Source organism: Silene latifolia, chromosome X (assembly GCF_048544455.1).
Source record: "Silene latifolia isolate original U9 population chromosome X, ASM4854445v1, whole genome shotgun sequence".
In the NCBI taxonomy this organism is placed as follows: domain Eukaryota; kingdom Viridiplantae; phylum Streptophyta; class Magnoliopsida; order Caryophyllales; family Caryophyllaceae; genus Silene; species Silene latifolia.
This window is the reverse complement of record NC_133537.1, coordinates 309,319,471-309,334,153: the sequence shown is the minus strand read 5'-3', so window position 1 is coordinate 309,334,153 and position 14,683 is coordinate 309,319,471. Positions and strand designations below refer to the sequence as shown.

Here is a 14,683-nt window from a genome sequence, read left to right as displayed (position 1 = left end):
TCTCGCGGCTCAAAATTCGACAAATGTAAATGATTAATGCGAGATTAAGACACATACCTCGATTAGTCATATTTAAAGCAAGCTTTTGAATCCAACCTCGACGGAAATGGTGAAGATTTGAGAGAGAAATTGAAGGAAATGAGTTTCGAAATAATGAAGAATAAACCTTCTGATTTCGCGTTTTTACGCGGAAAATGCCAAATTGGGGAAAAGACGCAAGAGGGCCAAGCGCTCTTCCAAGAGACGCAGCTCTTGCTGCGCCTCTTCCTGGTGTTCCCTCCATACGAATTTTCAAAAATTCGTTATGAGTTCGTTATTAGTGGGCCCATCTTTGGTGCGCCTCTTCTTCAACGCTATTATATTTTTTTTTGGTCCGTTTCGACGATTTTCTTTCGCTTCGGTCCGCATTTTATCCAACGCAGCAGTATTTTGCAGTATTGCTCAACTCATTCTATCCGGCGCAATAGTATTTTGCGATCGCTCACTCAAGATTTCTTTCACGACGATCAAGATGTTCCTAGTCGCAATATTTCCCAAAGAAGAGTTCGCTTGAGACCAACGCAGCGGGTTCCCCCAGCCAGCTTCTACCGACGTCCCCGCCGCTTTCAATATCTCTTGTTTCCCCGCGGAGTCCGACAGGGTGTCGTTCTCCAGAAGTTCCTATACCCAAAACTTAATTATCTCTAGGTTGAACTCACATTTGACCTCCTTCCCGTCAATGCTTTCCTTTAGGGTCCCACACCCTAGCACCAATCCTTATATATCTTTTAGGTCTTACCCTTAGCTCCCAAGCTCAAACCTTAGCTCCTATGCAAACTCCGGAAGCATCTCGAGAAGAAGTCTCGTATGGTCTCTCCTTATGGTCAAGCAGCCTCCTTACGTAGTCTAATGGACTTTAAACGACCCTCCCTAAGTCGACAGACTCTAAAATGTTCCCGATGACAGTCCTTGGTTCGAGACCCCAACCGCCTCGCGTCGCCATAGTCGTCAGGTTGTAATCTTCGATTGAACTGATGGCTATACTTTGACTTTCGCCTTGTCCAAGCCTCGGTCAAAGTGGGGGCTCAGAGACACCTCGTTTCGCACCTCCCGCAAACCACCCGGTGATGATTGGGCCGCATGTTTGATTCGCGGAACGATTTGTGACAGTTCGTAAGATTATCGTCCAGTGATTGCTCAAATATTAATGTCTACCTCTTAGTTGTCATCTACGTCCCGATACGGTCGTTTTGGCAGAATTAGAGTACATTCGAGTCCGGTCAAAACCGTCTCCATTTTCTCGATAGTCATTAAATCCCGAGTCGAATGTTCGAATGTTCCTGGATATTTCTATTCCATATTTCATAAATTTTATCTTTTGGCAAATAATATCCCGTGATATTCACAAGATAATCGAATTATTTCCGTCCTACCATAACTCAAACGCGGAAATCTTTCTTCAAAGAGGAAACCTCTCGGGAAACAGACGCAAAGCAGTGCCGCGCTCTTCCAAGGGACGCAGATGGTCGCCGCGCCTCTTCCCATGCCCTTCTTTGCATGATTTACGTATCTTTTTTATATCTTTCCGAGATTCACTTCCAAAGAGTCTCCGAAACCCTATTCCTTCACGTGATTAGTATAAATAGGAGCCTTCGCTCCTCATATTTCTCACGCGAGTGTTCGCCCTTCTCTTCTCCCTTTGCATTCTAGACTTCGTTCTTACTAATTGGCGCCTACGTGCTTGGACTTCCGACCACGTAAGCTCGGATCTTCCGGTACCCGGCCTCTCCGTTGCATGACCGACCAATTTGACCAACTACACTCAATCAACTTAAATTAATCAATCGTTTTCCTCTTACGAGGGCACTCTTTCCTTGCATTCGCGTCGAGCATTCACTAATCGATATTCTTAGTTCATCTCGTTCCGTCAACATGTAAGTCTGAGGGTGTAATAATTCTCTTTATTTATTGTATTTTTATTTATCGTATCATCATTGTAAGGTTTATGTCGAAACTACCGTTAAAATCGATTTCTAAAACCCTTTGTTAAAATCTGTTTTTGCGGATTTCCGATGATGACGTCGAGAAAAGACGCAAGAATCGCCGCGCTCTTCGAAGGAGCGCAGCTCTGCCGCGCCTCTTCTTCGTGAGGCCGCCAGCTTCCTGCTTCTTTTCTTCTTCTTAAATCCTCTCGTTATTCCGTCTTTCTTATTTGTTTTCGTATGTTTGTCTTTAATTCTCTCACATAATAATTCACATGTATATAATTTATTCATCATTAATATGTTTTAATCATCATAAATCCGACCTTAAATCCCAAGTAATCCATATTTGCGGGTTTTCGTTATTAATAATTCGTTCATATTGAGTTTCTGGAATTCGTCATTGATATAGTTTTCATCTGTTTATCCATTAATTCGTCATTAATTTGTCATCAATTCATCATGTTTAGTTTGTTCCATTCACCGATGTCACTAATTAATCATTCATTAACGTCGTCCCTTCACATAATTAATCCGTTTGCATCCGTCTCATTCATGTTTTACTGTTTTTATGACCATCATTCACATGTAATTAATACATTAAATCACTTTCATCCGAGTCAATTATCAAATCAATCCCTAAAATTAACAATTAACATTAACGATTTGCAGTTCCGGCTTCACAGCCAGAACTCACCCTTGAAACAGACGCAAGAATCGCCGCGCTCTTCCGAGGGCGCAGCTTCTTGCGCTGTTCGGATGAGTTCTCCTCGAACTCCTTTTCTGCCTTGACCTAGATTAATTAGGTTACGTATTAACTAACTAATATCCGTAATATCACGCTAATTTCTGTTCGTCTTTTATTCTTTCTTTCCTTTCTCTCAAATTATCCGTTTTAAAGGTATTTTCGACATAAATCAATAAATCCTATGTAATTAATGTAATTTTCATTATTGTAATTTATATTCATTGTATTTCTTTTATCGCATCATTTGTATGCCTTCACATGTAAATCAACCTTAAATCCTACTTCGACCTAATTGTATGCTAATTATGTGTCAACCGACTTAGTTAATTCTTCACATGCTAGGTTTAATCTATGGATGTTGCATTGCATGCATATAACCGACGATATATCAAGTACGAATAACTTCCCTAATCATTAGTAGAGGCCGCTATCGAGGCGGGCGGGATTAGGTGTTCGATCAAAAGAGTTTCCTAATACGTACCCTCACCCCTTACTCCAGATCTCCGTGAGCACCCGTGTTCATTGGCATCCACGAGAGTCATTCTAGACATAGAATGCTAAGGGTAACGATTGCTTAGTGTTCATGTCACTACTTTGTGTCTTGACATGACATGAGGTATTCGAACGGTTCCAATTTCCCATAAAAATTGGTGGCGACTCCTTACAAAATGCAAACGCTTGTTCCCCGTTTCTCACCAAGCGCCCCCGTGGGCGGCCCGCTGTCCACACACATTCACTACCTCGCTATTAATATTATTTTCACGACATTCTTTCTTAATATCATTACGTTCACTACTCCCGTGGTTACTATTGTTTCTTTTACTAATTTCTCTATTTTTTTTTCTGTTAAATTCATAATTCCCTTTAATTTTATCCGGCCTATATTTAAATAAATAAAATATTTCCTTGAGTCGATTGGTTATTTAATTGTTCATACTTTTTCTCATTGTTACTACTATTACTTTCATTACTCCCACTATCATTATTATAACTGTCACTACTCCCACATTAATACCGTTAATTTTATTAATCTTGTTGCTGTTACTATTACTTTTACTACATTTAATTTAATGTATAATTCTATGATGATACTAATTAATTACATAAGCGGGGCATGTTAATTTTAAGGAAAATCACTATATTCTTGTGTTTTCTAAACTTAATTACTTTAATTTAATGTAGTTTCCATAAATATTCTTCATCAAGGCATCTTTATATTATACTTTTAACCAAAACTATATAATATTTACATTGAGGTCCCTTTATCAGGTCCATCACACGATGCTATCGATTTAACGATATTAATGTGGAGTAGGGACAGTTATAATAATGATAGTGGGAGTAGTGAAAGTAACTACGAATGTAGTGAAAGTAACAGTGGTAGCAATGAGAAAAAGTATGAATAATTAAATAACTAATCGACTCAATAAAATATTTTATTTATTTAAATATAGTCCGGATAAAATTAACAGGAATAATAAATTTAACAGAAAAAAATAGAGGAATTAGTAAAAGAAACAATAGTAACCACGGGAGTAGTGAACGTAATGATATTAAGAAAGAATGACGTGAAAGTAATAATATTAATAGCGAGGTAGTGAACGTGTCTCATAATTTGAAAGTAAATTTTACATTTCATCATAATTACAAGATATGCCGTAGAAAAATATATTACAAATAGTAAACGTGTGAGTTAGACAACTCCAACATAGTTTATTTCATTGAAAATAAAATTTAACGGTAAATAGAGGTAGCCCGGGCGAAGTCGGACACCAAAGCTAGTATTATATATTATGAAATCTAACTAGAATTATTTATAACCTACTTATATTATATTTTTGTATGTTAAATAATTAACATCTCTATACATCTATATAGTATAATTAATTTGTATAGATTTCTTTAATTACATTAAAGTCCCTTGGTTTCTGGAATTAATATATAGTATAGGTTTGGTGCCCGGCTTCGCCCGGGCTACTTCTATTTACCGTTAAATTTTATTTTCAATGAAATAAACTATGTTAAAATTGTCTAACTCACACGTTTACTATTAGTAATATATTTTTCTATGACATATCTTGTAATTATGATGAAATGTAAAATTTATTTTCAAATTATGAGACACGTTCACTACCGCACTATTAATATTATTACTTTTACGACATTTTTTGTTAATATCATTACGTTCACTACTCTCGTGGTTACTATTGTTTCTTTTACTAATTCTTCTATTTTTTTTGTTAAATTCATTATTCCCGTTAATTTTATCCGGCCTTTGTTTAAATAAATAAAATATTTCTTTGAGTCGATTAGTTATTTAATTGTTCATACTTTTTCTCATTGTTACCATCATTACTTTCACTACATTCGTTGTTACATTCACTACTCCCACCGTCATTATTATAACTCACTACTACTCCCACATTAATACTTTGTTAATTTTATTAATCTCGTCGCCGCTACTATTACTTTTACTACATTTAATTTAATTTATAATTCTATGATGATACTAATTAATTCTATAAGTGGGGCATGTTAATTTTAAGGAAAATCACTATATTATTGTGTTTTCTAAATTTAATTACTTTAATTGAATGTAATTTCCATAAATATTCTTCATCAAGGCATCTTTAATTTATACTTTTAACTAAAACTATATAATATTTACATTGAAGTCCTTTATCTATTCCATCACACTATGGCTCTTTAGTGATTTAAAACTATATAGTATAATTAATTTGTATAACTTTCTTTAATTACATTGAAGTCCCTTGGTTTCTGGAATTAATATATAGTATTGATTGATTGATTGATTGATTGATTGATTGATACAATGGTCTTACAAAAGAGTTGTTGTTGAAGTTGGGAAGCTTTGTACTTTCACAAAATTCTCAAATAAACCAATTCACACGACACACCCACAAGAAAATCTTACATAAAATATAAAAATCCCTTTACTTTGTTTCGAGTTTCCATATATGATGAAGAATATTCCATAAATCAACAAAGTATAACGCAATATATATAGCGTGGCCTTAATAAGGTTAGGTCAGCCTCTAAAATAGATAACATCATCGTCATCGTACAATTTATACAAATATTTCTACGGTCCAAAATATCTGCTAAAGCCACCGAATAACAACCTGTTCTTATTATTGTTAGACCAGAGAGAATAGAAGAAGATAGTAGAAGAGAAGAAGGAAAGATATAGAGAGAGAGAAAGAGGTAGCGCTCTGGAGTCCGCCTTATCCCTTCCTCTCTTTGGGAGGTGGTTTTTTACCTTTTACCTTTCTGGTATCTTTCTCTCTCCTTTTCTTTTTAGATTTCATCACTTTTGTTTACAATTCGGATTGAATTTTTGGTGTTATATGATTGATTATTGAATTTTGTTATAATTTGATTTGTTTCGGTTCGTTACGATCGATGTGTTATGTTGATCTGTAGATAGGGTTATGTATTTGAAGTTCACGGAGATTTTGTTAATTTTGATTTGCAGAGTCTCTATTTGATATTTGCATTGTGTTGTAAGAATTGATTGAATTTTGGTAATAATTATTACGTATTTTTTGAATTGGTTTGATTCAATACGTTATGATGCGTTTTATTGATCTTTAGTTAAGGTTAGCTGTTTGAAATTCACCGAGATTTTATAAATTATGCTTTGCGGAGTTTCTGTTGATATTTGCATTACGTTGTTTGAATTGATTGATTATATATTTTGGCCCAGTCTTAATTCAGACTATTTTTCAGCTAAAATATCTTGTCTTTGATATAATGAAGTTGTTTATATCTGTTCAATCATGATTATGATTATGATTTGTCTCTCAATGAATTCACTTTCCTATTTTCAGTCAGCATCTATTGTTACAATTTTGCACTCTGCGCATTCATTGAATTACTTGAAGGTGCTGTTTGGAGTTCCAGTTAATAACAGTATCTAAAATTTAGCGGTTCTGGCCCCCTGGAAGGTTGAGTTGTTTGTTTGTTTGGTTGTGACTTCTGGATGATTTTTTATTGGCAGGTCCTTTTCTAAAACTGAAGGTGTGTTTGGATTGAGGGATTTGGAAGGAAAGGGAGGGGAGGGAATTGGAAAGGATGAGAAATCCATTGTTTGGTTAGCAAAATGAAATTAGAGGGATTTGGAGGGGAGGGTCCTACAAGGCAAATTATTTCCCCACCAACATAGGCAAGATTTGGAAGGAAAGTCACCTCCTCCTTTCTCCCTCCCCTTCCTTTCTCTTCCCTCCTTTCCCCTCCCCTCTCTTTCCCTCCTTTTTCCTATCCAAACAAGGCCTAAGGGTGGGTTTGGATGGAGGGATTTAGAGGGAAAGGAGAGGGAGGGGGAGTAGGGAATTTGAAATCCCTTGTTTGGTTAGCAAATAAGGGGAGAGGGATTCGGAGGAATTCATTTTCCTTCCTCCAAGGCAAATCAAAATCTCTCCAATATAGGAAAGATTTGGGGGGATTATATCCAAACAATTCCTCCCTCCTTTTCCCTTCCCTCCTTCTCCCTCCCCTCCCGTTCCCTCCTATTTTGATATCCAAACAAGGCCTAATTGTCCTCTTAATCTTCGTGTACGAGAAAACTGATTTACTCGATTTGTTGACGGTTGTGTCTCTTTGGACTAGTAACTAGTTCTCCAACTTTTCCGTAGAACATGTGTGTTTTACTTTTATGTTAAACACTTAAACTAGGCTTGTTTTCTTTGCCCCACATTGTTAGAACATTGTATGGTATCATTTTATGCAAATTTCCATTTTGGTTGACTGGTTGACCAATTCTTCTCATGAAGTTTGAATGTTGAGTTGGTCAAGGTTAAACGATAGTGTGAAGTTTGACTTGTATTGGATAAATGGAATAGAGGGGATACTCTTAAGATCCTTGCATCTGAAGTACTGAAGTTGTATTGGGGTTTCTGATTTCTGTGATATCTCGAGATTGCCACGAGTTCCAGCTTATGTTTTCGGGAAAAACTGCTAGTATCATTGGCTACCAGGCAATTGATAAAAAGAGGCTAGCATTGATTTTTATTTTGCAGCGACTGTCTAGCTGTCTGGCTATTGATCCAGATAAGTTATTTGGCAACAGCCATGTGTTTTTTGTGTTATTTTAGCCTGTTGGAAGACTGCTGTATAACCAAAGATTAGGATTATCTGTTTTTTACTTGAGAGACAGCAGGAGTAGTGATGTGATTTCTAAGATAAGTTGAACAGGAAATGTAATTTGGAATAGTACGTACACTAGAGGAATATTCTGATTTTGTCTTCTTGATTGTTTTCTCTGCTTCATCTGTGCTCAAGGCTCCTAACCTTTTTCTAATAATCAAAATATTAGCATCTTTTTCCAAATCATGAAGTTGGTTTATAAGGTTGCAGTTGTGATACTCTTTCTGATGGTTTGATGACTGACTTAGCAATTTTTTTCTTGGATTGCCGTGTTATATTTAGACATTGCGTACAATGATCTTTATGCAAGGGGAGACAATATCTATATAATCGGGAAGATTTTGATGTTGCATAAACAAAATTCAGAAGTTTATCAACCTTGCATAATCTTTGCTTTTGGGGTTTCTTAACAGTCTTATGTCATGGGCGTCACTTTTTCAGAAACATTATGTTATGTATAATGATGTTTTAAATAATAGTACATTTTTCTTTCCATGGGGATACGTAGTTGCACAGACACTATTCCACTTCCTAGAAGCATTCTTGACAAACTGTTTTCCGTATAAAGGGATTGGACAGGACTTTAAAGTGGTATACTCACTTGTACATGTGAAGGCAATGTACTTTTTTGATGCATTTTATTAAGAACTTCTCGCTAAGATTATTCAGATGACTAAAGGTTCCCTCTTGTACTTGGCAGATTCCAGTATTCTTAAACTGCACATCTTGCACTACTAAGCTATGGAGCAAGTTCGATATCAATCAAATTATTTCCATTTCTGCACTGTTTTATTTCGGGAAGTTCTTTATTGGAGGTTCTTCAATCTTGGGAATTTTCCACTTGTTTCTTTTGTCAACAGCACCTAGTGCCCAAGTTTATCTTAATGATCAAGAAGATAGGAGGCTTAATTCAATTTTCCACTAAGAGATGTCCTTGCTTCTTAGAGCTCCCCTGGATAAGCCTATCCTATTAACCATTGGTTACTGTTCTGTAAGTAGGTTCTCAAACTTAGCCGGCTACAGGTTGTTGCATGTCTTTTCTGTGATAGAAATCTGACAGGCATCTTCAGCCGGGCCAGCCAGGATATACCTTTTTTTTTTCAATTAGTTTATTTGCGGACATTTGTCATCTCCATCGCATATGTGTCTCGGGTTAGCAATCTATCAATCTGTTTGAATAAGGAGCAGGTGCCTGTGTATTCAGACTCACTAATGGAGAGGTGAGTCTATTCAACAATTGTGCTTGGCATGTGAATGTTGTTGTTTGTCGTGAATTTTGATGATTAATGAAAACCCTGGATGAAACAGGTATAAGCTTATTAAAGAAGTTGGTGATGGAACTTTTGGGTGTGTTTGGAGGGCTATAAATAAACAAACTGGCGAAGTGGTGAGTTTCATCCTGTTTTGGTTATATTAGATATTTTTTTTTGGTTTGTTGACTAATCTGCTGCCAATATTTTTCTTCATAGGTCGCCATAAAAAAGATGAAGAAGAAATACTATTCCTGGGAAGAATGCATAAATTTAAGAGAAGTAAAGGTCTGAGAGTAATTTCATCAATATTTTAGTAGTTCTTTTATTAATTTTTCTTATCATTTTGAAAGGGCTGAGGTTTTACTGCTTTTGTTCCAGTCATTGAAGAAGATGAACCATCCTAATATCGTGAAGTTGAAGGAAGTTATTAGAGAACATGACATCTTATATTTTGTGTTTGAATATATGGTAATAAACTTTCACCTTTTGTTTGTTTGCTTATGCTGGTAGTTAAGTTTGCTTATAGGAGTCCTTGCGATGTGTCTCCAGGAGTGCAATTTGTACCAGCTTATGAAAAGTAGGGGAAGGCCCTTTTCTGAAGCTGAAGTCAGAAATTGCTGCTTTGAAGTTTTTCAAGGCCTTGCCTACATGCATCAGCGTGGGTATTTCCATCGTGATCTTAAACCAGGTATCTTCTGAAACAATTTGGAACCATAATTACATTGCTGGATCATCTCTGCTGCTTTATTGCTTAATGTTAACCGTGTCATTTGGCAAGTGTTATGGAGTTTATTTTGTTGTCTCTAGAAATTTTTGGGTTGGGTGTCTCTTCAATACCACAGCCTGTGTAATGTACACATGAAACCAGGAAATGTATAAAAATGATGTGTAATACTGTGATACATTCTTATGTTTGTTGGAAATATGTAGAGGCTATCTTGCTATGCCCATGATGCAATTGCTCCGACCAAAGGGCTATTTAATAATTGGGATTTTCCGATGTGTACCCCTCAACTATTTCATTTTCACTTATACCCTTCTTTTTTGGAAAAAAAAAACTTTGACTAGTCTTGGCTACAAGTTCTGAAAACGTTCATTTTTTTCCCATACCAAAGATCTCGTAAAGACTACAAATTTGAAAAAAAATAAAAAATCACCGTTTTCGCCTTTTCAGAACTCTGAATCGTGAGTTCTCATCTGTTAAATTTTATCCTGTAAAAACTTTGACCGGCCATACCTCTTGACTACGAGTTCAAAAAACTATAATTTTTGTTTTTCAAACCGAAGAGGAATAGTTGAGGGTACACATGAGAAAATCCCTTAATAATATAAGGGCAAACAGTTTTGTGGATCATTTTGCATTATTCCATCACATTTTGAAGCTAAATACTTTACGTTTTCTTGGTTTCATCACCTAGTTTACTCCATGCTCTTTTTTATCCAATTTTTCATTATCATCCTTCTAAATTAATTTGTTTGCTTACTGGTTTAATGAATAGAGAATCTTCTGGTCTCAAAAGATGTCATCAAGATAGCAGATTTTGGTCTTGCTCGAGAAATAACTTCAGCTCCACCTTATACCGAATATGTCTCAACTCGCTGGTATAGATTCTTCTCTTAGTAGCTGAAATGTGTATCCTCATTCTTGTAGGTTGACCTATTATGAATAGGTTAATAACTAAGTTATGGTTCCTTGTCAGGTATCGGGCTCCTGAGGTTCTGCTTCAGTCACCCACATATACTTCCGCTGTTGGTAAGTGGAGTGAGACTGTTGTTGTGTGGTTGAACTATTATTGCACGTACTGACATCTGACTGATGACTTTCAATTACAGATATGTGGGCTATGGGTGCCATAATGGCAGAAATGTTTACCCTCCGTCCTCTTTTCCCTGGTCTAAAGTATGAACTTAATCTTTGACATTCCAATCTCTTTAAATTTAATAAATTGGTAGTATGTGGATGTATATCTAGTATTGATGTACTTGTGATTTTTCTATGAATGCATTTGTAGTGAAGCAGATGAGATATACAAGATCTGCAGTGTTATTGGAACTCCAACAGAGAGCACTTGGCCCCATGGGTGTCAGCTTGCGAGAGCAATGAACTTCCAGCTCCCACAGGTCAGTTAATTTAGTTAGGTTGAATGTATGTGGGGGCGGCGTAAGCCTTAGTTTCTGTGCCAAAACGATTTCTAGATGTTTAGTTTATTTAGAAATTTGTCTTTTCATCTTTCAGCGAAAAAGGTTTCTAGACTTTGTAGTACTAGTTCTTTGGATTTTTGAATATTTAATCTCCTCTCTTGTCTGCACATCAATTCCCTCACGGGGATCGTTTAGAATTATTTTTGTGCTAGATTCTGTTTCTTTGTACGTTGCAATATTGTTTGGCTGGGCTGCTGGGGTACTGTGCTACCATGTTGTTATTCTTCAACCTTGCTACTTGGAGGACATTTGTCTCTTCTCTCTCTCCTTCGACCTTAATATGGTTTTTTCCTTAAAAATCTTTCCATGAACTGACTGTTGCTCAGGCAGCCTTATTATGATGTCAACTTTTACTTTACGGGCCAAATTAGGCAAGCAGAACTGGGGTACGAGTTAAGACGATCTATTCTTGTCACTCGTGTGCTAGCAAATGCATCTGCCACTGAAAGTTTGCATTTATTTTATGATTCTTATCCTGGCTGTTTGTATTTCAGCTTCCTGGGGCACATCTTTCAACTTTTATGCCCTCGGCAAGTGAAGATGCAATTAACCTTATAACGGTAAGCTGATTTTATTTCTGCTCCCTACTCCAGTCATTGGCTGGCGCGTATAGCAACATCTGTCACTGAAATTCTATTGCATTTTCTCAGACTCTGTGTTCATGGGACCCATTCAGAAGGCCGACATCTGCTGAGGTTTTTCAACATCCCTTCTTCCAGGTAATTTATTATTCAGTTAGTGACTGTTCTTGGCTTTATCTATATGCATTTCAGAAGAATAAAACACAAATTGCTGAAATTTTGGATTACGAATAATGTTGAATTGTGGTCTATGTTACCAAGAGTCCCTTAATCAAAAACACAGACTGATTGATGATTACAAATTATGCAGAAATGTTTCTATGTACCTCCATCCCTTCGGACAAGGGCAACTATCAATAGAACACCGCCGCCTACAGAAGCCAAGGGATTTATCGAGCAGAAATCCATAAGGAGGTATTCTGGCCCTGGAAGTCTTCCCAACCCAAAGGACACCTATCCAAAACCCCATGTGGCCTTTGGTGCTGGTGTGCAACGAAAACTGGATATGGATGACAAGGGTATGAACAAGAATGACAAATCTATAAAGAGCTCCGCTGAGCAACCCAAGTATCGACCACCAGCTATGAATAGCCCATGTAAGTGCAGTCATATTTTACAGTGAATCTTTTATGAGAGGGTCTCATCGATGGTGTTCAACCTTGGTTAAGGGATAATCTTGAATTGGTCATTGTGGCCTAAGCTCGATCATAAATGTACCATAAAATGCAGCCAATAATGCCTATCCTTACAGCTCAATAATGATTAAGACTGGCCCTTTCTTTCCTTCCGTATTTCCAATTATTCAAGTTATGCAGCTTGTTTGAGAATTCTCTCCTCACTTGAAAACCGTCGGGGGTTTTTGTTTTTTATACTTATCAATGAATTGGAGTGAGTAATTGTTGTGTTCACATATAACTATATAAGTTTAGCGTCTATTCTCAATCACATGTTTGAAGCCTCAACTGTTGCTTGTGTTCTCATCTTATAGTGTTATATGCTGCCTGTAATTATTCAGGGAGGATGACACGTGGCGTGACTGAAACAGCAGAGAGGTTGTCAAACATGAGTGTGGGTAGTGGCAGGCAAGTGCCTATGAAGGCTGGAGGATGGCATGGGCATTCCAATATGTTTATGGCACCGTCTCCGGTGATCCAGCCTTCTAGAAATTTCGTCAGGAAAGTCGCGGGATGATCTCTTCTAGTTGCCAATGATATATACAAACATACAATAAATTGGAGTGTGTTTTTGTTTGCCTCAGGCGGTTTCAGTTGGCTATGGAATATTAAACTATTACTTGTATGTCTTTGTGTTTTGATTTTGGTGTTGGGATGGAATTGCGTTTATAATGTTTGTCTCGAATAAAAATCGACATGATCTTTAAAGTGCTCTACATTTCTATGACCTATTATTTGCTTCGACTCTTTTGTTTCTGCTCTTTTTATTCTTCGTTATTCTGTGATTTGTTGGTTTTGTGCTTTACATAATTCTTTCAGGTTTGATAACCCCAACGTTTCAACTTACATTATAATAACGCAACTAATTAACAAAAATAACCCATTGTTCACCGGATGTCCGGAGTTTGAATAGAATTTCCGCGGCAATACCTCAAACCACATCTTTGAAATTTTGGTTATGGCGCCAATCAAATTTATGGTTGGGTCAGGCGGTTTTAGGCTTGCAATAAGTCGGGTCAAATAGAATTTGGGTTTTGTCATTTCAGATTCAGATTACCCGCAAAGGAGAGAAATCACATCCCCTTTTGCCTCCTCTTTCCTCAAATGAAGACCCATTGTTGTATCAAACTCCACATTATTTGGGACTCCATTGTTTTTAGGGAAGGTTCCAAAAAAAAAAGTAAGGCAATTTGTGTTACTTTTGTGGAGGTTTCCAAATTTTTGTGTGTGAATTTGGAAACCCCATTGTTACATAGATGCAGTTATGAAATGGGGAGAGTAAATTGAAAAGTTAGTGGAAAATGAGGTAGACGAATAAGAAAAGAAAAGAGAAAATATGGGGAGCCTTATCTTTGCGGATGCTAATTGACAATAGATAGTCGTACAACACTAAAATTTAGGTTCAATATTAAGAAGTTCAGTCAAACTCAAATTTTTAATTCAGATGTTGGATTGAGTTATTCAAGTTAATATTAACAGGTTTACGTATGAGTAGTTGTATAAGCTGACGCTCAATTTGCCACCCTCCTTGAGTTGAGTCAAGACCCTCTTCATTTCCTAAAAAGAAAGGGAGAGTCCATTTCCATTGAACGATCCAGATTGCGTTTTGGAAACATCAAACGGTTATACATTTATGTATAGGAATAAAGGGATAATAGTGTTTAAAGGGGAAAATATTATTAAATGGGTTTGTAAGAGAAAATGAAGAAAAAGAAATGGAGAGGATCTTAATTGCCTTAAGTGGTATATAACCTGTATTTGAGTTTACACAAATTCTCATTATAGACGGGCACTATCCGTCTATACGTATAGACGGATACCATTTCCCCTCACAAATGACCCATTTTGCCATAAAGTAGGAAGCACATGAGGGTGCCCCACCTTGTCCCCCTACCCATTTTATTAGAGGTCTTTACCCGTCTGTTCGCCCCATCCGTCTATACCAAGACCTATTGTTGAGTTTATCAGCTTTGTCTATGAGAATTAATTTTACTGGCAATGGAATCTACTAAGATTTTTATTTATAACATTATTGAATTTCATTATTTAAGTTATTATCGAGTGTAAAAGGAAAATATATAATTTAATATAGAGTTAT

The 14,683-nt window shown here is 36.6% G+C and overlaps 1 protein-coding gene across 1 annotated transcript; it reads left to right on the top strand.

Moving 5' to 3' along the window:
- Positions 1-5,714: 5,714 nt before the first annotated feature.
- On the top strand, positions 5,715-13,331 carry LOC141617421 (cyclin-dependent kinase F-4-like). The gene is made up of 14 exons (XM_074434620.1): positions 5,715-6,003; positions 8,576-9,095; positions 9,184-9,262; positions 9,345-9,413; positions 9,507-9,596; positions 9,678-9,816; positions 10,628-10,730; positions 10,829-10,881; positions 10,962-11,028; positions 11,141-11,249; positions 11,825-11,890; positions 11,981-12,049; positions 12,222-12,507; positions 12,927-13,331. The coding sequence occupies exons 2-14, from the start codon at positions 9,088-9,090 to the stop codon at positions 13,100-13,102; spliced, it is 1,314 nt and encodes a 437-aa protein (XP_074290721.1). The 5' UTR covers positions 5,715-6,003; positions 8,576-9,087; the 3' UTR covers positions 13,103-13,331.
- Positions 13,332-14,683: the final 1,352 nt, after the last annotated feature.

Excerpts from the sequence above, each read along its gene's own strand:
- LOC141617421 (XM_074434620.1), top strand. Across the intron at positions 9,817-10,627 it reads CCATCGTGATCTTAAACCAG|AGAATCTTCTGGTCTCAAAA; the intron begins GTATCTTCTGAA and ends TTTAATGAATAG. Across the intron at positions 10,882-10,961 it reads CACATATACTTCCGCTGTTG|ATATGTGGGCTATGGGTGCC; the intron begins GTAAGTGGAGTG and ends TTTCAATTACAG.